This window comes from Caretta caretta, chromosome 6 (genome assembly GCF_965140235.1).
Source record: "Caretta caretta isolate rCarCar2 chromosome 6, rCarCar1.hap1, whole genome shotgun sequence".
In the NCBI taxonomy this organism is placed as follows: Eukaryota; Metazoa; Chordata; order Testudines; family Cheloniidae; genus Caretta; species Caretta caretta.
Genome location: NC_134211.1, coordinates 14,523,601 through 14,542,780, shown reverse-complemented (window position 1 = coordinate 14,542,780; position 19,180 = coordinate 14,523,601). Strand labels below are relative to the sequence as shown.

The 19,180-nt window shown below is 49.8% G+C and overlaps 1 protein-coding gene across 1 annotated transcript in view; it reads left to right on the top strand.

The window, feature by feature from the left end:
* DDB1 (damage specific DNA binding protein 1) overlaps positions 1 to 19,180 on the top strand; it is a 24,033-nt gene extending 4,853 nt beyond the window's left edge. The window contains exons 5-27 of the mRNA XM_048855750.2: positions 4,441 to 4,555; positions 4,668 to 4,765; positions 6,290 to 6,448; positions 6,936 to 7,019; positions 8,011 to 8,127; positions 8,456 to 8,558; positions 8,779 to 8,854; positions 8,936 to 9,044; positions 9,234 to 9,412; positions 9,495 to 9,658; positions 9,755 to 9,862; positions 10,344 to 10,551; positions 11,095 to 11,190; positions 11,514 to 11,625; positions 12,328 to 12,451; positions 12,825 to 12,989; positions 13,513 to 13,607; positions 13,773 to 13,943; positions 14,906 to 15,015; positions 15,271 to 15,440; positions 16,196 to 16,298; positions 18,127 to 18,250; positions 18,434 to 19,180. Coding sequence (XP_048711707.1) covers positions 4,441 to 4,555; positions 4,668 to 4,765; positions 6,290 to 6,448; positions 6,936 to 7,019; positions 8,011 to 8,127; positions 8,456 to 8,558; positions 8,779 to 8,854; positions 8,936 to 9,044; positions 9,234 to 9,412; positions 9,495 to 9,658; positions 9,755 to 9,862; positions 10,344 to 10,551; positions 11,095 to 11,190; positions 11,514 to 11,625; positions 12,328 to 12,451; positions 12,825 to 12,989; positions 13,513 to 13,607; positions 13,773 to 13,943; positions 14,906 to 15,015; positions 15,271 to 15,440; positions 16,196 to 16,298; positions 18,127 to 18,250; positions 18,434 to 18,517 — 2,874 coding nt within the window. The 3' untranslated portion in view covers positions 18,518 to 19,180. The remainder of the gene's footprint in view (positions 1 to 4,440; positions 4,556 to 4,667; positions 4,766 to 6,289; positions 6,449 to 6,935; positions 7,020 to 8,010; positions 8,128 to 8,455; positions 8,559 to 8,778; positions 8,855 to 8,935; positions 9,045 to 9,233; positions 9,413 to 9,494; positions 9,659 to 9,754; positions 9,863 to 10,343; positions 10,552 to 11,094; positions 11,191 to 11,513; positions 11,626 to 12,327; positions 12,452 to 12,824; positions 12,990 to 13,512; positions 13,608 to 13,772; positions 13,944 to 14,905; positions 15,016 to 15,270; positions 15,441 to 16,195; positions 16,299 to 18,126; positions 18,251 to 18,433) is intronic.

Here is a 19,180-nt window from a genome sequence, read left to right as displayed (position 1 = left end):
CTCAGAACGTCTCTGCTGCTTTGGTAGACAGAGGCACAAGGGGACTTTGGCTATTCATATAGTCAGTAGGAAAACAGGGCTTTGTTTCCACAGATCTAAGGGTTGTAAACATCTCTATTTAAGAGTGAAGCTATTAATGCCTTGTTTATAATAATCAAACAGTCCTGGTATAAGAAGGAAGGGTTGATTTGATTTGTGTCTGCCAACAAACACTTAATGCAGCGCAGTAAATTTTGCCCTTGCAGCAGAGTGAGATGCGCATTCTGTCTGACTCATTAATTCTTACATAAAACGTTTGGTTTGTTTTGGTTGCTGTCGCTCTGAATTGTGTGCGTGTAGGCAGGGAGAGGTTTCCGAGTTTTTTTCATGTCTAATTCTCTCTAAAGTTATTAATCCTGATCAGAGAATTTGGACTGATCAGAATTGCAGTGCATGTTCTTAGATGTTGGTGGGTGTCCTTTTTTTTTGTTTTGTTTTTAAATGCCAAAGGCAGATACCACAAATATGAATAAAATTCCATACAAAAGACTGTTGAGAAAACATACCAGTTGAAAGGACTCTAAATTGGTCCAGAAATCCCAGAGTTAAAATGCAATTTTACTCTGAAAAGCTACTGTAAAAACAGCAGCTTTACACTCAGATCTATTCCCCATTTCTATTCCTTGTAACTGCTTCTTGCTTTACTGATAAACTTAAGTTTTTACTGTTCTTTACTCTGATTAACACTGGTTTGCCAGCACAATCAGAAGAGAATCCACCTCATAAGAACATAAGAATGGCCATACTGGGTCAGACCAAAGGTCCATCCAGCCCAGTATCCTGTCTACCGACAGTGGCCAATGCCAGGTGCCCCAGAGGGAGTGAACCTAACAGGTGGTGATCAAGTGGTCTCTCTCCTGCCATCCATCTCCACCCTCTGACAGAGGCTAGGGACACCATTCCTTACCCATCCTGGCTAATAGCCATTAATGGACTTAACTCCATTAATTTATCCAGTTCCCTTTTAAACCCTGTTATCGTCCTAGCCTTCACAACCTCCTCAGGCAAGGAGTTCCACAGGTTGACTGTGCACTGAGTGACGAAGAACTTCCTTTTATTTGTTTTAAATCTGCTACCCATTAATTTCATTTGGAGGCCCCTAGGTCTTATATTATGGGAACAAGTAAATAACTTTTCCTTATTCACTTTCTCCCACCGCTCATGTTTTTATATACCTCTATCATATCCCCCCTTAGTCTCCTTTTTCCACGCTGAAAAGTCCTGCCTCTTTAATCTCTCCTCATATGGGACCCATTCCAAACCCCTAATCATTTTAGTTGCCCTTTTCTGAACCTTTTCTAATGCCAGTATATCTTTTTTGAGATGAGAGGACCACATCTGTACGCAGTATTCAAGATGTGGGTGCACCATGGATTTATGTAAGGGCAATAAGATATTCTCCGTCCCTTTTTTAATAATTCCTAATATCCTATTTGCTTTTTTGACTGCTGCTGCACACTGCGTGGGTATCTTCAGAGGACTATCCGCGATGACTCCAAGATCTTTCTTCTGATTAGTTGTAGCTAAATTAGCCCGCATCATATTGTATGTATAGTTGGAGTTATTTTTTCCAATGTGCATTACTTTACATTTATCCACATTAAAATTCATTTGCCATTTTGTTGCCCAATCACTTAGTTTTGTGAGATCTTTTTGAAGTTCTTCACAGTCTGCTTTGGTTTTAACTATCTTGAGCAGTTTAGTATCATCTGCAAACTTTGCCACTTCGCTGTTTACCCTTTCTCCAGATCATTTATGAATAAGTTGAATAGGATTGGTCCTAGACTGACCCTTGGGGAACACCACTAGTTACCCCTCTCCATTCTGAAAATTTATCATTTATTCCTACCCTTTGTTCCCTGTCTTTTAACCAGTTCTCAATCCATCAAAGGATCCTCCCTCTTATCCCATGACAACTTAATATATGTAAGAGCCTTTGGTGAGGGACCTTGTCAAAGGCTTTCTGGAAATCTAAGTACGCTATGTCCACGGGATCCCCCTTGTCCACATGTTTGTTGACCCCCTCAAAGAACTCTAACAGATTAGTAAGACATGATCTCCCTTTACAGAAACCATGTTGACTTTTGTGCAAGAATTTATGTTCTTCTATGTGTCTGACCATTTTATTCTTTACTGTTGTTTCAACTAATTTGCCCGGTACTGACGTTAGACTTACTGGTCTGTAATTGCCAGGATCACCTCTAGAGCCCTTCTTAAATATGGGCGTTACACTAGCTATCTTCCAGTCATTGGGTACAGTAACTGATTTAAAGGACAGGTTACAAACCATAGTTAATAGTTCCGCAATTTCACATTTGAGTTCTTTCAGGACTCTTGGGTGAATGCCATTTGGTCCTGGTGACTTGTTACTCTTAAGTTCCTCAATTAATTCCAAAACCTCCTCTAGTGACACTTCAATCTGTGACAATTCCTCAGATTTGTCACCTACAAAAGACGGCTCAGGTTTGGGAATCTCCCTAATATCCTCAGCCGTGAAGACTGAAGCAAAGAATTCATTTAGTTTCTCTGTGATTACTTTATCATCTTTAAGTGCTCCTTTTGTATCTTGATCGTCCAGGGACCCCACTAGTTGTTCAGCAGGCTTCCTGTTTCTGATGTACTTAAACATTTTGTTATTACCTTTTGAGTTTTTGGCTAGCTGTTCTTCAAACTCCTTTTTGGCTTTTCTTATTACATTTTTACATTTAATTTGGCAGTGCTAATGCTCCTTTCTATTTACCTCACTAGGATTTGACTTCCACTTTTTAAAAGATGCCTTTTTATCTCACTGCTTCTTTTACATGGTGGTTAAGCCACAGTGGCTCTTTTTTTGTCCTTTTACTGTGTTTTTTAATTTGGGGTATACATTTTAAGTTGACCCTCTATTATGGTGTCTTTGAAAAGTGTCCATTCAGCTTGCAGGGATTTCACTCTAGTCACTGTACCTTTTTAATTTCTGTTTAACTAACCACCTCATTTTTGCATAGTTTGCCTTTCTGAAATTAAATGCCACAGTGTTGGGCTGTTAAGGTGTTCTTTCCACCACAGGAATGTTAAGCTCACGCTCCTTGAGTTAGAACATTGCTAACCAAGCGATTTAAGTTCCAACTGCATAATCTTTGTTTAAGTGTGAGCTGGAAAGAACCCAGCTTAACTTTGACTTTGCAGAGCAGGCAGTTAGTAAAAATCTTTTACTTAGAAACTGTTGATTGGATCTGAAAATTGCCAAGACACAGTACACACAGAGCCTAACAGTGTCCTTTAACAAAAAAAAGTAATTTTTCATAATAGAACCATGCTCGCAACCTTAAATTCTGCTCTTTTGGGCACCTGCATCATTACAATACAGTCTGTAGTTCCTGGATCCCATACGGTTCCTAAAATAATAGTGCTGTATGGGTTTTCTGTAAGCTGGTAGTACAGAGCACTATTCTGTGTCTCAGACAAACATCAGTTCAGAAGAATCATTTCTGTGAAAAGTATTAGTATACTGTGCTTACACAATATACTGCAGAATAATAACTTTAAGTAATAGCAAGAGTTTATGTAACCTTCTACTCAGTGTGTTACATGACCCTCTCTGTGCCTGATCGGCAGGGGATATGAGTTTGTTACAGCTCCAGCTACAGAGCATGAATCTCTGGGTCAATTGTAGCTTTGGAGGTCCCTGGTTCAGTCTGCTTGGTGTGTCGGTCAACATGCTGGCTGTCACACTAGCTTGCATGTTTGCAGCAGAGTCCATGGGTAAACTGGATAATGGTCAGAGAGTGGGTCTGCTGAGACCACTGCTTTTTATGCTAGCCAGTATCGTCTCATCGTTACTGTGTGCTCTTCCATTTGTTGTATCCACCTGTTGTCTCTCAGATTGATATACCGTAACTCTTTGACTTTTGGAGCTGTCTTACGTGTTTGTACAGCACCTAGCACGATAGACCGTTCCATGATTGGGGCCCCAGACACTACTGCAGTACAAATAATGGGTCATAAATATCATGAGAGAAAAGGCGACTTTTTTAAAAAGGCTGTCTGTAAAGAGAAGCTGTGACAAAGAAAATTGTGAACTATAACAAGACAGTCTGTATTATCACTGCCTTCTGGGCATGTCAAGTATTACAGCTCTAGAAGGTTCTGCATGCACATGCAGCTAAGGCTGTAGACTATTATATTGTATTTGAGAGAATTGGATAATATGACTAGGGCATTGCTTAAGCATTTCCACTCTAACATGGTATTGATTGTAGAGGGTCAGACTCTATCCTCCCTGCTGTTTTGCAGCCCCTAATCAGACATTGCAGCCCTGCAGCCTCCTTATTACTCTGCAAGTAATCTCATTGTGTTCATGATCAAACACACACTTCTGCTTGCCTGCTGCAGTGATTTCTGTTGCTTCTCTTTCTGCAGGATCCCCAGGGCCGCCATGTCAAAACGTACGAGGTATCCCTGCGAGAGAAGGAATTCAACAAGGGTCCCTGGAAACAGGAGAATGTAGAGGCCGAAGCGTCCATGGTAATTGCAGGTCGGTTCTTCCTTATAGAAGATCTTACCTACCACATCTTGCTTCAGTGGTGATGCTTCACCTTGTTACAGGTACTCTCTAACAAGGCTGTCTGCGTTCTCCCTTTCTGCAGTGCCCGAGCCCTTTGGAGGAGCTATCATCATTGGGCAAGAGTCAATCACCTACCACAATGGTGATAAATATCTGGCTATAGCTCCACCCATCATCAAGGTGAGAGAGTTTCTTTCTAGAATGCTGTTCCCTAGGGCCTTGGATACGGCTGCTCCTGGGGTCTGGATTCCTTGCACTTCAGTTTCCACCTTGTGCCTAGGTGCTGCATGTAGTAAGTTCTAAGGTTCACCTGTACTAAGGGGTCTCCAGGCTGGGATTTTAAACTGCTCTCTCACCCTCGCATATCTGTGGGATGGGACTCCTCTACTCCCAAGTGACAGTGTAGGGATGTGCCCTTTGGGTGCATGAATGGGTGTCTGGTACAGTTGTTGATCCCTGTCTTTGGGCACTTGAGGTATGTGTTCTGTGTTGAAGAAGGCGTGTGCCTGGTCCCCTTATAGCCAAATATGGGTGGGGCTGCTCTTTGCTTTGAGTGCCAGGGAGAATGCTGTAAAGCCAAAAGTCTGTTGGGGCTCTGGGGCTGCAGAGAAAGAAATACATTAGGTAGCAGAGTGAGGTTCGGGCATTGGCCCAAGCCAAAGCAGAGATGCAGCTGAAAGGCTCACAGCAAAGGTAGGACCTGTAGCAGTGAAAGATCTGAAGCTTGAATACAACACTGAGTGTGAGAGAATGCTTGGTTTGGCAAGAGGGGAGCCCAGGTGGGGTGTCTGAGCCAGCGGGTGTGATCCTAGTCAGAGGGGTATGATTCCTGGGTGCAAGTTATACAGGAAGCATCAACTAGATCACAGAGGCAACAAGGGGAGTGAGTGTGTGTGTTAGACTGAAAGAAAAGCAGAGCTATGATCAGAAGATCATTTGAAGGCTGAGACAACAATGGGCTAGAATTGTGGAAATAGATCTTTGGGGAAATGGATACAGGCATCATGGCTTGAGTGGCTGACAGGCTGTCAGCTCAGGCTCTTTGGAGGCCCATGCTTTGATGTGTGCTGCATTAGTAAGAAAAGTAACATGCTGCCTGGGAGTCTCTCTGGGCCGTGTCCTGCGGACCTAGCACAGGCACATCTGCCCTTAAAGTCGATGGGAGATTTTGCTTGGATAAGGGCTGCAGAGCATGACATTAAATCCCAACCCAAATAGATGATGCCCAGCTTCTGGTCATGCTGTCACTCAGAAAACCACTTGCTCAGAGTCCTGAGACAAAGCTGGCATGCAGCTGTCTGGGCCCAAAACAGCATCGGGACAGTTCATCTGCTGAAAGCGCTCAGTCAGCGGAATGGGGGTTTCTGAGGGGGTCGCTCCTGAGCTGAGAATGGGCCTAAGGCGTTTCAGCCTGACCTGTAATTCCTGAGACAGTTCTGAGTAGTTAATGGGGAAGTTCCACCACAGACTCGCATATAAGCACTGGCACAATATAATCAGTGTGGAGTCAAATCACTGTCCCAAGGAGCGAGCGGATTGCCACAATGGTCAGGGGAATTCACCACCTCACGCAGGATTGTACTGTTGGCCATGTGCGTTGTGGGCGTATTCACTCTTCTCTGCTACATCTGGCATTGGCGGCTGCTGGGAGCTGGATACCAAGCTAGGGAGCCCAGTAACTCCAACCACTTTCTCTGCCTGCAGCAAAGTACAATCGTGTGCCACAACCGTGTGGATCCCAACGGATCCCGTTACCTCCTGGGGGATATGGAGGGCCGTCTCTTCATGCTGCTTCTGGAGAAGGAAGAGCAGATGGATGGCACAGTCAGCCTGAAGGACCTGCGTGTGGAGCTGCTTGGAGAGGTAGCGCTCTTCCCCCTTGCTGCTGTGCTATGTGTTGTCTCTGCCTAGGGAATTCATGAGCTGCAAGCACAGCTCAAGGACTTAAATGGAGAGAAGCGAGTCTCCACTGTGACTGGGATGGGGTGGGGTTTAATTCTCTGCTATTTTCACAGCTCTGAACCCCCTGAGGCACCAGGATTTATGGGGAGTGACCAAGTGTGGGTCCTTTGCTAGCGTCCCCACCTTCAGGGTTTGCATTGTGGCTGGTGCTTTGGTCAGTCATTGAGGGGAGAATGTACTCTCTTTGGTGGTTCTCTAAAAGGATTTTATTTCAGGCTATGGATCTTAACCTCCTTCCAGGGGCTTTCCCATGGAGCTGAAGTTTGGGATTGGTGTTTGCAGGGTAGGGGCCCTGCTCTGGCCGGGGGCTTTCCAGTGGGCTTGAATTGTATATCTGCTACAGGCTTTTTTCCCCCTAACCTGCTGGTCCATCTGTCTCCTCGCCTAGACATCCATTGCAGAGTGCCTGACCTACCTAGATAATGGTGTTGTCTTTGTCGGCTCTCGGCTTGGGGACTCCCAGCTTGTGAAGGTGAGAAGAAGTCCTCTCCTGATCTAGTTCTATCTGAAGCCACATTTGTTCACCTTTCCCCTCCCTGCTGGATCCCAAGAGGCGTGGATGGGTCAGGGGAGCCTCTGCCTTGCTTCCCAGGCCTCTCTGCTCTGTTTGCTGGAAGTTTGGTTCTGTTATTGACAACAGGTCGGAAAAAAAAAAGAGGAGTACTTGTGGCAATTTAGAGACTAACAAATTAAGTTTGTTAATCTCTGAGGTGCCACGAGTACTCCTCGTTTTTTTTGCTGATACAGACTAACACGGGTACCACTCTGAAACAGGTTGAATAAACAGGCTCAGTCAGTATTTATGAATCAGATTATTAGTTACATATTGATACAGCACAGTACAGAATACAGAAAGGAAGGCTGTATATTACCAAACTGATCTGCAGAAATGTTCTTGATTCACTCCCAACTAACTCTCAAAACCTCAGCTCCTTATGTACCTTGGGTCTTTACAAAGAGAGAGAAAGGAATTTCTTTTTCAACAGCCTAATTACTTGTGAAATATCCTTTATGGTATTTCAGTGTACATGATTTGATAAGTCCATAGGCATTTTGAACCAAGTTGTTATTACAGAAAACATCTCTGACAACAAGCAAATCCTGATGAATTAAAAACATCTCAGTAGTTTATTATCTTATCAATCACAAAACACATCTGCAAGTATCCCTCGTCAGTCACAAGTGGTCTCTTTTCTTGGTTTCCTAGACATCTGATGACTTTTTCTGTGGGTTGACAGGATCACAGCAGGAGATTACACACATTCCATCACTTGGTCACACACTAAGGTTCAGCCTGTGTACAGAGTACATTTAGGTGTATAGATACAGAACACCAGCACTTTGATTCATGCCCCACAGTGTTCTGGGACTTACGTACAAAGCGTTATGGGAGTTTCATATCTGCTAGCAACTCTGGGTGCTCCCTGCATTTACTTTGGGAGCTAATGACTTTGTGTTCACAGCTCAGCGTGGACAGCAATGAACAAGGCTCCTACGTAGTGGCCATGGAAACCTTCACCAACCTGGGCCCCATCGTGGACATGTGTGTGGTGGATCTGGAGAGACAGGGTCAAGGGCAGGTAATATTGGCTCTGCCTTCCCTTTGTCGGTGCTGAGTGCGTCTACTCCAGATGAGGCGTGCCCAGTGCAAAGGGGGGATAGACTGTGCTCCACGCTGGGCATCCAAGCTGCCCTCATCTGAGCTACTACACAAGGAGATGCTGGAAGGGAGGATAGGTAGTGCTTGTGGGGTATTCTGTGTTAGGAGCAGCGAATGGTGGTGCTTTGAGATCCATTGCGGGAAGGAGCTGTGAGTGCATAGCAGGAGTCTTAGGGTGGCTGCTTCCCAGGGATCCCTTCTCACAAGGGAAGATTAGAGGAAAGTTAATGGGTACCTCCTCTTTCTAGCTGGTCACGTGCTCTGGCGCCTTTAAGGAGGGCTCCCTGAGGATCATCCGGAATGGGATTGGGATTCACGAACACGCCAGCATCGACCTGCCAGGGATTAAAGGTACATAAATCCATCGGGAGCGTATAGCATACATGACAGCCTTCAGCTCTGTCAGCCTGTTCTACAAATCCATGTGGTTGTGACCCACAGCTTCAGAGGAGACTGGGAGACGTGTCCTGCATGCTGGCTGGGCAGGGTATGGGGTGTGTCAAGGGGCATCTCCCTAAGCTTTTTGCTGAGATGTTTACTCTGAGTAATATTGGGCTCTTTCCTTGTGCAGGCCTATGGCCCCTGAGATCCGATTCACACCGTGAAACTGACAACACCTTGGTGCTATCCTTTGTGGGTCAGACCAGGTAAGGCTCTGGGGTTAATGCTGGGGCAGGCTCTGGGCTTTGCGCTCTGCACCCAGTTAATGAGTTCTTTCCCTCTTGTAGGGTTCTAATGTTAAACGGGGAGGAAGTGGAGGAAACTGAGTTGACAGGATTCGTAGATGATCAGCAAACCTTCTTCTGTGGCAATGTGGCCCATCAGCAACTGATCCAGGTACTGGTGAGGCCAGTGGGAGAGGAGGGGACTTCTGGCTGGAATGGAAAGGGCTGTGAGGTATCATGGGAGGAGGCCTAGACAATGTGCTCCCAGTAACAGGGATGGTGGCAGCATTTCACCTGGGCTCAGTGTCATTGACGGTGAGTGTGCCCTGCATCTGAGCTGAAGTGTTTCCCGCTCCTCCAGATCACCTCTGCCTCCGTGCGGCTGGTCACTCAGGAGCCCAAAGCCCTGGTGAGTGAATGGAAAGAGCCCAAGGGGAAGAACATCAGCGTGGCTTCCTGTAACAGCAGCCAGGTGGTAGTGGCTGTGGGGCGAGCACTCTACTACCTGGAGATCCAGCCCCAGGAGCTCAGGCAAATAAGGTGAGTGTGATCCCCTTGTTTCGTTCCTCTGGCCCCCAGCCTGGTTACTGACCTGTCCATTTCCTTCCTGCCTGCCTGCTAGCTGCACAGAGATGGAGCATGAGGTGGCCTGCCTGGACATCACCCCACTGGGGGACTCTAATGGCATGTCCCCTCTGTGTGCCATCGGCCTCTGGACTGACATTTCGGCCCGCATCCTAAAGCTGCCCTCGTTTGAGCTGCTGCACAAGGAGATGCTGGGAGGAGGTAGGCACTGTTTGTGGGGCATTCTGTACTGGGAGCAGTGAACAAAGCTATGTGTGTCACTTAATGAGGCCTTCTCTTTTTTCCCAACCCCTGCAGAGATCATTCCCCGCTCCATTCTGATGACCACCTTTGAGAGCAGCCACTATCTTCTCTGTGCCCTTGGAGACGGGGCTCTCTTCTACTTTGGGCTCAGCATTGAGACAGGTGAGTGCATGGCCCTTCCTAGTCTGGCTTTTGAGGGGGACGAGACTGATCAGATGCCCTTCCGAATCCTCTCTCTGATCCCAAGTGGGCTGGCCTGTGATGATGATGGCCCCTCCCTGCTCCATCCTGGTCAGGCCACACCCCGACAGGACAGGGATCTCACCCATTTGTAATAACCCTGACATCCCTTGGGAATCTGACAGGCAGCTTCTGTTCAGATACTCAATATAATCAGGATTCCTGCTACAGGAGGAGGATCACCCCTTGCCTGCTTTTCAAGGAAGGGCTACTCTTCCCTCTCCTGGAGGGGACATGAGGTGGCTCTTTGTGTGAAACGCTTTGACAGCCACCCTCTGCTAACTGCATGGTGTCTCTGGCCTCCATGTGGGCCCCTTCCAGCCAGTGTGCCTCGCGGCTTGATCCAAAAGCTCCCATCTCCTTTGGTTGGGCAGCTCCTAACACTGCTGCTCCCTTACTATAGGTTTGCTGAGCGACCGTAAGAAAGTGACGCTGGGCACCCAGCCCACCGTCCTGAGAACGTTCCGTTCGCTCTCCACCACCAATGTCTTTGCCTGCTCTGACCGCCCCACTGTGATCTACAGCAGTAACCACAAGCTGGTCTTCTCCAATGTCAACCTCAAGGAGGTGAACTACATGTGCCCCCTCAACTCAGATGGCTACCCCGACAGGTGAGCACGCTCACCCCATGCCAGAGGGGAGGGGCTTCTGGACTCTGCACTGGCCCAAGTGAGGTAAGGAGCAGCATGGCTGGAGGGTTCCCAGCTGCATCCTTCTACCTGATCTATTGTTGAAAGGGCACAACACCCCCACGTGCATTCCCTGCTCAGGCCTGGCTGACAAGAAGGTGGAAGGTGACGGCATGTTCAGTGAGCAGTATACTCACAGGCCAGCTTGCAGCTGCATGGAGAATGGGAAAGGGAAACCCTCCTCCAAATGCGATTAGACACGCTCTTTTTCCTCACACATAACAGTCCAGCTCTTTTGCTGCCCTGATGGTGTTGAATGAGAAGACACTTGCCATTGCTTACTTTGTCCCTCCCTGGGTTCTTCCGCCCAGGCTGGGTCCCAGTAACCCTTAGTCAAGAGATCAGTGCTGTGTTAGTCTAGCTGTTCTCCCGGCATCCTAGCTATGCAGAGCCCTGGAGTCAGTGGCTTCCTCTCTGGGCACCTGGTTTACAAGCCTGATCAATGACAGTCTCCTTTCTTTACAGTCTGGCATTGGCCAACAACAGCACTCTGACAATCGGCACCATCGACGAGATCCAGAAGCTGCACATCCGCACGGTTCCCCTCTACGAGTCGCCCAGGTGAGCAGTGGGGTGTTAGGGTTTCTGGGTCTACGCCATGTGTGTGATTGGGGAAGGACGATGGCATGGCTCATCACTCTTCAAAGAGGAGCCGCCCCACCTTTCCACTGGTGTGTGGAAGTGGTGAGATGGACGAATCAATGAGATTGGTGGCTGGCATTCTGAGAGCAGCCTGGGGGCTGTAGTAAGGAGATGTCTGGGAATTGAGCAGTTTAACAGCCTAGTGTCCCAGGAGCCTCTGTGTTTTCCTTAGCCTCAGACGTGCTCTCTCCCCTCCCGCTGAGGAGTCCTTGCTCACACGGCTTGTTCTGTTTATCTTGCAGGAAAATCTGCTACCAGGAGGTGTCTCAGTGCTTTGGCGTACTTTCGAGTCGCATTGAGGTGCAGGATGCCAGTGGGGGCACCACTGCACTGAGACCCAGTGCCAGCACCCAGGTGAGAGGAAGCTCTGGGAAGGCATGTGGGCTCGGGAGCTGGGCCACTGGATTAGCGGCTGTTGGAAACATGACTCTTCGAGCCAAATGGTGATACATATTTTCCTTGACCATCTTGTCATCCCAAGGTTGAGTATGTGGACTCCACTGCCCTACCCCATGGCAGTCTGGGCAGGAGGGACGGTGGGAAAGAGGGAGGGTGGGACTCTAGTTTTAGACTCTCTTGAATCTTTTTATCTCTAGCAGACTCTGCGGCTTCCCCTGTCACATGTTCCCCTTTTCTCTCATCCCAGAGCCCCAGATCTCCTTTGTTTCCCTGGGTCTTACCATTCAGATTGCTCATTAGATGGGATTGCTGATCCATCCTAGGCTGTTTCCTTCTCTCCATGGCTGAGACAAAAGTCCTCTCAGAAGCTGCCATGGAAACTTCCGTCTCATCATTCTGTGCCTTTCTTAAAGATCTCTGAGGGGGAGTCCAATGTGCTCATGTGCCCCTGAGCAGCTGTGTCTGGATTTTCCCATGGGAAGAAATGTTCCCCCCACATCAGTGACCCATTTGGCCAAGGGGCTTGTCTGGGATCTCATTCATCTTCTTACCCCTACTCTGCATTTCCAGCTTTCTTTCTCGTTCAGCCTTTCTGCTCTCCCAGTGTGCTAGGCCACTGCGAGTAGCTTGAGGGTGTGATCACTCTCTCTGTCCCAGGCCCTGTCCAGCAGCGTCAGCTCCAGCAAGCTGTTTTCCAGCAGTACTGCCCCACACGAGACATCCTTCGGAGAGGAGGTGGAGGTGCACAATCTACTCATCATAGACCAGCACACCTTTGAAGGTACCAACCCCAACCACTCCCTTCTTCCTGCCCCAGGAGGGGGCTCAGCTTACCTGCTGAACACTTTCCCTTGCAATGCACATGCAGCAAATGGGCATGGATGAGACCAGCAGCTCTGTGGAAAAAGAGGCTTTATAAGAAGGAAAGGCAAAGGGATGGGGACTCCTGGAGGAGGGTTGGGTGTAAGGCCGAGGGGGTTATACTGAGCGGAAGCACAGACTGGCAAAGAGGGGGTCTCTAGGGAAGTTCTTGGCTCTGTGACTTGGGCACATGGAGCAGGCTCTTAGTTCCTTTTGATAAGCTGGTCCAGTAGCGTGGGAGGGGAGAGGGCTCTTAGCCACAATCCAATTGCTTTTCTCTTTTCTACACCCAGTGCTCCACGCTCACCAGTTCCTGCAGAATGAATACGCCCTAAGCCTGGTCTCCTGCAAGCTGGGCAAGGACCCCAACACTTACTTCATTGTGGGCACGGCCATGGTGTATCCCGAGGAGGCTGAGCCCAAACAGGGTCGCATTGTAGTCTTCCACTACTCAGATGGTAAGAGGGAGAAGGCTGAATTCCTGTATGGGGTCCCTCTCCTGGCAGAACTCCAATCATCCAAGGGAGGTCACCCCCTAAATCCAGATGATTGGGAATGGACATCACTGCAACAGGCACCTTGGCTTCCCTCACAGACTTGCTGACGGATGGTTGCCAGCTGTCCATGAGAAAGCTTGTGCCCCCAGGCTCTTCTGCTGCTTGGGAGCTTTTGCTCTGCTGTGAACCAACCTCCAAATTATGGTACTTCTCCCATCTCCCATTAGGATACCATAATCCTTCACCCTAACTTCCTTCCAGAGCTGGAGTCTGAATCCCATGGTCTTTCCAGTCTTACCTCTCACATCCTTCCGCTACTGTCACTGGGCCAGCAGCTGCCCACCGACTGGCTGAGAAATGGACTTAGCCTTTCTAGGGAGAGAACAGACTTGAGTAGAGCATCTTGTTTGGGTTCCACAGAGGGTCTTGTAGCTGCTCTTGGGGGGCACAGAGGGTAACCAAAGAGTCTGTTGGTGCGTTCCAGGGAAACTGCAGAGTCTGGCCGAGAAGGAAGTGAAAGGGGCTGTGTATTCCATGGTGGAGTTCAACGGCAAGCTCCTAGCCAGCATCAACAGCACGGTAAGGCTCTTGCAAGGCACTGGATATCCCAGGGAAGAGTTTTCTCCAGAGTTGGGATGCGGCTCAGCCACAAGATTGAAAGAGCTACTGTGCTCTGGTGCGCTGGGCTGCTATGTCCCTCTAGTTTTTCTGTGCTGGCCCTGGCTCACATGTCTGTTCCCTCAGGTGCGTCTGTATGAGTGGACGGCAGAGAAGGAATTGCGCACAGAGTGTAACCATTACAATAACATCATGGCTCTCTACGTGAAGACCAAGGGGGACTTCATCCTGGTTGGGGATCTGATGCGCTCCGTTCTGCTTCTTGCCTACAAGCCCATGGAGGGTAACTTTGAGGAGGTATCAATGCTCTTTTACCCAGGGTGATCCTAGGGTGGTGGGGGAGGTCTCGATCCTGTGGTACAGCAAGGAGCTTTCAGAAAAGGGAGAGCAGCTTGTGGGGTGAGGAGAGGGCAGTTTGGCCAGAGGAGAGCCAACAGAGCTGGGCTTCCCATTCTTATGGACACTGCGCCTCAAAAAGGATCTACTGAAGCCAGCCCTCAGAGTAGCTGCCGTGTTAATCTGTATTCACAAAAAGAAAAGGAGTACTTAGTCTCTAAGGTGCCACAAGTACTCCATTTCTTCTTGAAGCTAGCCTGTGGCAGATCTCTGTGGGCTCCTGTGGGACAGGCTGCTGGGCGATCTGGTTCAGTGTCACAGGCCTTGAGGAAAGGATGCTTTGTGTGATATCTGGTGCCTGCCATGGGGCTGGGAGGTGGGTTGTCCTGGCTTCCTGTGGTGGGATCCAGGATGGGTAGTACAAGGTGTCCTGATGAGAGACCAGCCCCCCTCACAAGCAACATGGGTAGTCCTGCCAGGATCCTTGTTACGTTCTCGGGGTAGGGAACGTACTGGTGGAGTAGCTGGCTCTCTGGTGTAGTCCTTCCAGGGATCAGCCTGCTTTTCCATCCAAAGGCCCCACCTTCCTAGGCTCCTCCAGAAAGAGCCACTTCTGCATGAAACTGGCACAGAGTCCCTCTCCTGGGGAGATGGGATTGTGATCCCATCAACTGGAGTTTGTGCTGTGCTGCTGCTCCGCCAAGTGGCCTTGTGAACATGCAAACCTCCTTCCTCTAGCTCTGACATGGGCTGGCGCTTCCTCCTTCCACCTGACTTCATTCCTGGGCTCAGAGGGCTGGGTGGGATCCCTCCATGCCATTGTAACCTTGGCGTTGGGTGGGGCAGGGTGGCTCCATGCGGATATCACCTTGGGGGCTCACAGCAGGGCCTGATCTCCCTTGGTGTGTGTCATCCTCTTTAAGATTGCTCGAGACTTCAACCCAAACTGGATGAGTGCCGTGGAGATCTTGGATGATGACAACTTCCTGGGAGCAGAGAATGCTTTTAACCTGTTTGTGTGCCAGAAGGACAGGTAAGCTGGCTCTGGGCATGATGCATTGCCTGGTGGTGGTGGTGTGGTACATCCTATCATTCCCTCCCTTTACAGGTGGGTGTTAGCTGGCAGGACCTGCCTCTCTTCTGTGTGTGGAATGTGGCTTTGGGGAGGTGCATTTGTTAGCTCAGAGTACTGGGATGGGGAGTGTGCTTGTGTGCAGGGGGACATGTCTCTGTGGTGCCTCTGGTCTGTGTTCTTACCCCATTGCCTACCAGGGTCCTTGTATTTCAGTGCTGCCACGACCGATGAGGAGCGCCAGCACTTGCAGGAAGTGGGGCTGTTCCACCTGGGGGAGTTTGTCAACGTGTTCTGCCACGGCTCCCTGGTCATGCAGAACCTGGGCGAGACGTCCACACCAACGCAGGGATCGGTGCTCTTTGGCACGGTCAACGGAATGATCGGTAAGGGGAGAGCTCCTTGGCTGCCTCTCACCCTGCTGCTAGGGCCTGTTGTGTGGGAATCTCAGATCCTGGAGGAGCACTAACATGGGCCTTGAAAAGAAGCTGCCAAAGTGGATTCAATAGCAGAGCCCTCCTGGAGCTATTAGTTGGGCTGGGCAGATTGGTTTTTGCTGAAAAATTTAAAATATTTGTACAGTGTCTGCTTTCATCAGCAAACTTTGATTTTTTGGGGGCAATCAAAATACTTCTGCTAAAAATATATATATATATTTAGAAATGCTGCTGCGGTGCTTCATGTGAGATGCAGTTGTTCCAACTCGCTTTCCTTGGCTGGGCTCCCCAGCCTGCCTACATGTCCCATGATGTGCTGCCATCCCTTTCCAAGAGGGAGACACTGTGGTGCATCATGGGAGATGTAGTCCCATCAGGGAGCCCAGCCTACGTGGAATGGGAGCATAAGGTACCTGAACCACAGCTCCTGAGAGACACCAGCTTTTCTGGATTTTAATCTTTTCACTTTTGAATTTTTGCTGAAAAATGAAGTTTCCTGTGGAAAATATGAAAGTGATTTTTTTTTTTCACTTCCATTTAAATTTCCTGGGTGGGGGGATCACTTGTGACCATCTCTACCCATTAATTGCCAGGCAAGAGCCTGCCATTCTCAGCCTGCTGGAATCTGCAACAGTGTGGCCCAAAGGTTGCCAGGAAACTGCTTCATCCAGCCCTGCCCCTCATTGCCCTCTCCTCTCTTGCAGGGCTGGTGACATCGCTGTCGGAAAGCTGGTACAACCTCCTGCTGGATATGCAGAACAGACTCAATAAAGTCATCAAGAGTGTGGGCAAGATCGAGCACTCCTTATATCCTTCCCCGACCTCCCGTTCTGTGCCGCCTTCTCTAGCAGATCTAGGAGCTTAGCAATGAAGGTGCCTTTTACAGTGGCAGTCACCTAAACCGTGACTGTTAGGCTGTGCCATGAGTGGGATAGAGGCTGACACAGCAAATGCTAGAACGCTGACACATGAATTGATGAGCCAAAGCCTAGAGTGACTTTCAGGAGCCTGGGTGGTGGGAGAATTTATGGAAGTTCACCAGATCTTTGTGTTACTGTGACCCACTGTGGTGAGCTCTGATCACTTGGACATGGTGTCTCTGGCACTTCACATGTATAGTAGGCAGGCAGAGCTTTGGCACCTATACGCTAGGGCAGTGGTCACCAACCCATCGATTGCGATCGACTGGTTGATCCTGGAGCCTTAGCCAGTCATTTGCGACCTCCAGGCTGCTAAAAGTCCAGCGGTGCAGTGGGGCTTAGAGGCTGCCTGCCTGCTATGGTCCCATGCTGCTCCCGGAAGCAGCTGGCTGCTGGCATGCTCTGCGGCCCCTGGGGGAAGGGGTGTGGGGAGGTGGCTTTGCGCGCTGTCCCCACCCCCAGCATCGTCCCCGTTCCCGGCCAATGGGAGCTGCGGGGGTGGTGCTTGCAGGCGCAGGTAGCGCATGGAGATCCACTGCCCCCCTCCCCCCCAGGGGCTGCATGCAGAGATGTCCCAGCAGCCAGCTGCTTCTGGGAGCAGCATGGGGCTACGGCGGGCGGGCAGCCTGCCTGAGCCCTGATACGCTGCTAACTGGGAGCTGCCTGTGGTAAGCGCCTCCGGGCCAGACCCTGCACCTCACACCCCCGCCTGCACCCCAGCCCAGAGCTCCCTCCCAGACCCCGCACCCCAGCCCAGAGCTCCCTCCTGCACCTAAACTCCCCACAAGAGACCCCAACCCCCTGCCCCAGCCTGGAGCTCCCTCCTGCACCCAAATCCCCCCAAGAGCCCACTCCCCCACCCCCTCCTGCATCCAAACCCACTGCCCCAGGCTCAGCCAATGCACACCCCACAGTTGAGAATGTTGCACTGATTTGTGACAATCCCTGAAGAATTTTCGATCCATAAACCACAAATGGCACTAATAATAAGTAAAACTCATGAAATGTTCAGTGGATTCTGAGACTAGGTGCAGTGTGATCACATGACCCCTGCACCCAAACACCCTCCCAGAGCTTGGACCCCTCACTCCTGCACCCCAACTCCCTGCCCCAGGCTCAGCCCAGAGCCCTCTCCCACACTCTGAGCCCCTCAGCCCCAGCCCAGAGCCCGCAGCCCCTGCCCCAGCCAAGTGAAAGTGAGTGAGGGTAGGGGGAATGGAGTGAGCAGGGCGGAGCCTCGGGGAAGGGAAGGGGCCTCGGGGAAGGGAAGGGGCCTCGGGGAAGGGGCGAGGTAGATCCTGGGTTGATCTTAAGTTCAAAAAGTGATCTTGTGTGTAAAAACGGTTGGAGGCTACTGCCCTAGGGGACTCTACCAGTGGGTAGGGGGAATTTTTTGAGCTGCTTTGCAGAGTAGCAGGATGAATCGGGCACTCTGTTGTATTGCAGTCGGGGTCAGGGACTCCATTGGGCTTGGCACACAGTCCTTGCCCCAGAAAGCTCACTGTCTGTCTGTCTCTCTGAAATACTGGGCCATGATGTAAATCAAATGCTGCACTGGTCGTGGATGTCGCATGTATGTGTGGGAAATGGGGCAGTGTGTGTCCTACGAAGCTGCTCTGCATGCCTGGGGGTGGAGTTCTGTTCTGAGTGGTGTTTAAGGGAGTTTGAGGATGGTGCAGTTTAAATGGGTTTTGCTCCTTGATTCTTGCTTCCACCTGGAGATCATTTCACACTGAGCGCAAGACGGAGCCAGCCACAGGGTTCATTGACGGTGACTTGATTGAAAGCTTCCTGGACATCAGCCGGCCCAAAATGCAGGAGGTGGTAGCAAACCTACAGGTGAGATGGGGTTTGGGTGTGAGAATCGGTGAGCAGCAGAGGATCTTGGGAAACTGATCTCTGGCACTAATCTTTTGAATGGCACTTCTTAACCGTGGTTCATGCAGGGGTGCTTCTGTAGGAGCTCTGTTCCTCCTCTCCCCCCAAGTCATGCTTCTGTAACACATCTGTCCCTTGTTGCAGATTGACGATGGCAGTGGCATGAAGAGAGAGGCCACCGTGGACGACCTGATAAAGATCGTGGAGGAGCTGACCCGGATCCATTAATAGGATTCGGACTCATCTCCTAGCATTTTCCTCCATGGTAGAATATGGAGTCTCTTCTCACCTGCAGCCAGGGGGTCCCCTAGCCAGTTGCACTATGACACCAGAGGCTGCTGTTATCTTTCCGGGTGGAAGGGGAGAACCTCTGAACTGAAGCCATCTCGCTAGGGACTCGGGGATGTGATTTTTGGCTGGGCATCCTGTTGTTTCCTGCTTGGGTTCACCAATCCTGTGGACCTCGGCTCCCAACCCAGGACTGGTCATGGCCGATTGCTCCTATTGGGTAACTGCCAGCGCTTGGCTGAAGGGTCACCCCTTGCCTGGACTTCCCCCTTGACTCACTTGTTCACTGTTGTCTTTAGTATCTTTTTATTTGATTTTTCTTTGATTCAGTGTGTTTTGAAGTGGAAGTCTCCTGCACCCCCTTCTGCCTCTGTAATGAGGATGGGTTGGAGGCTCTTCTCTGGTGCTGGGAAGATGGGGGAGATACCTTGCTGGCTTGGGGAGATGCCTGTTTGTCTGGGTGGTGAAGCTCAAAGGGTAGAGAAGGTCTCTCTCTCTCTCCACAGAATTTGTGGTGTGCTCAGGGAGGAAAAGTCGGGAAAGTGAAATATCTGTGGTTTGGTTTCTGAGTTTTACCAAATAAAGTAAGAGTCCAAGAGGAAA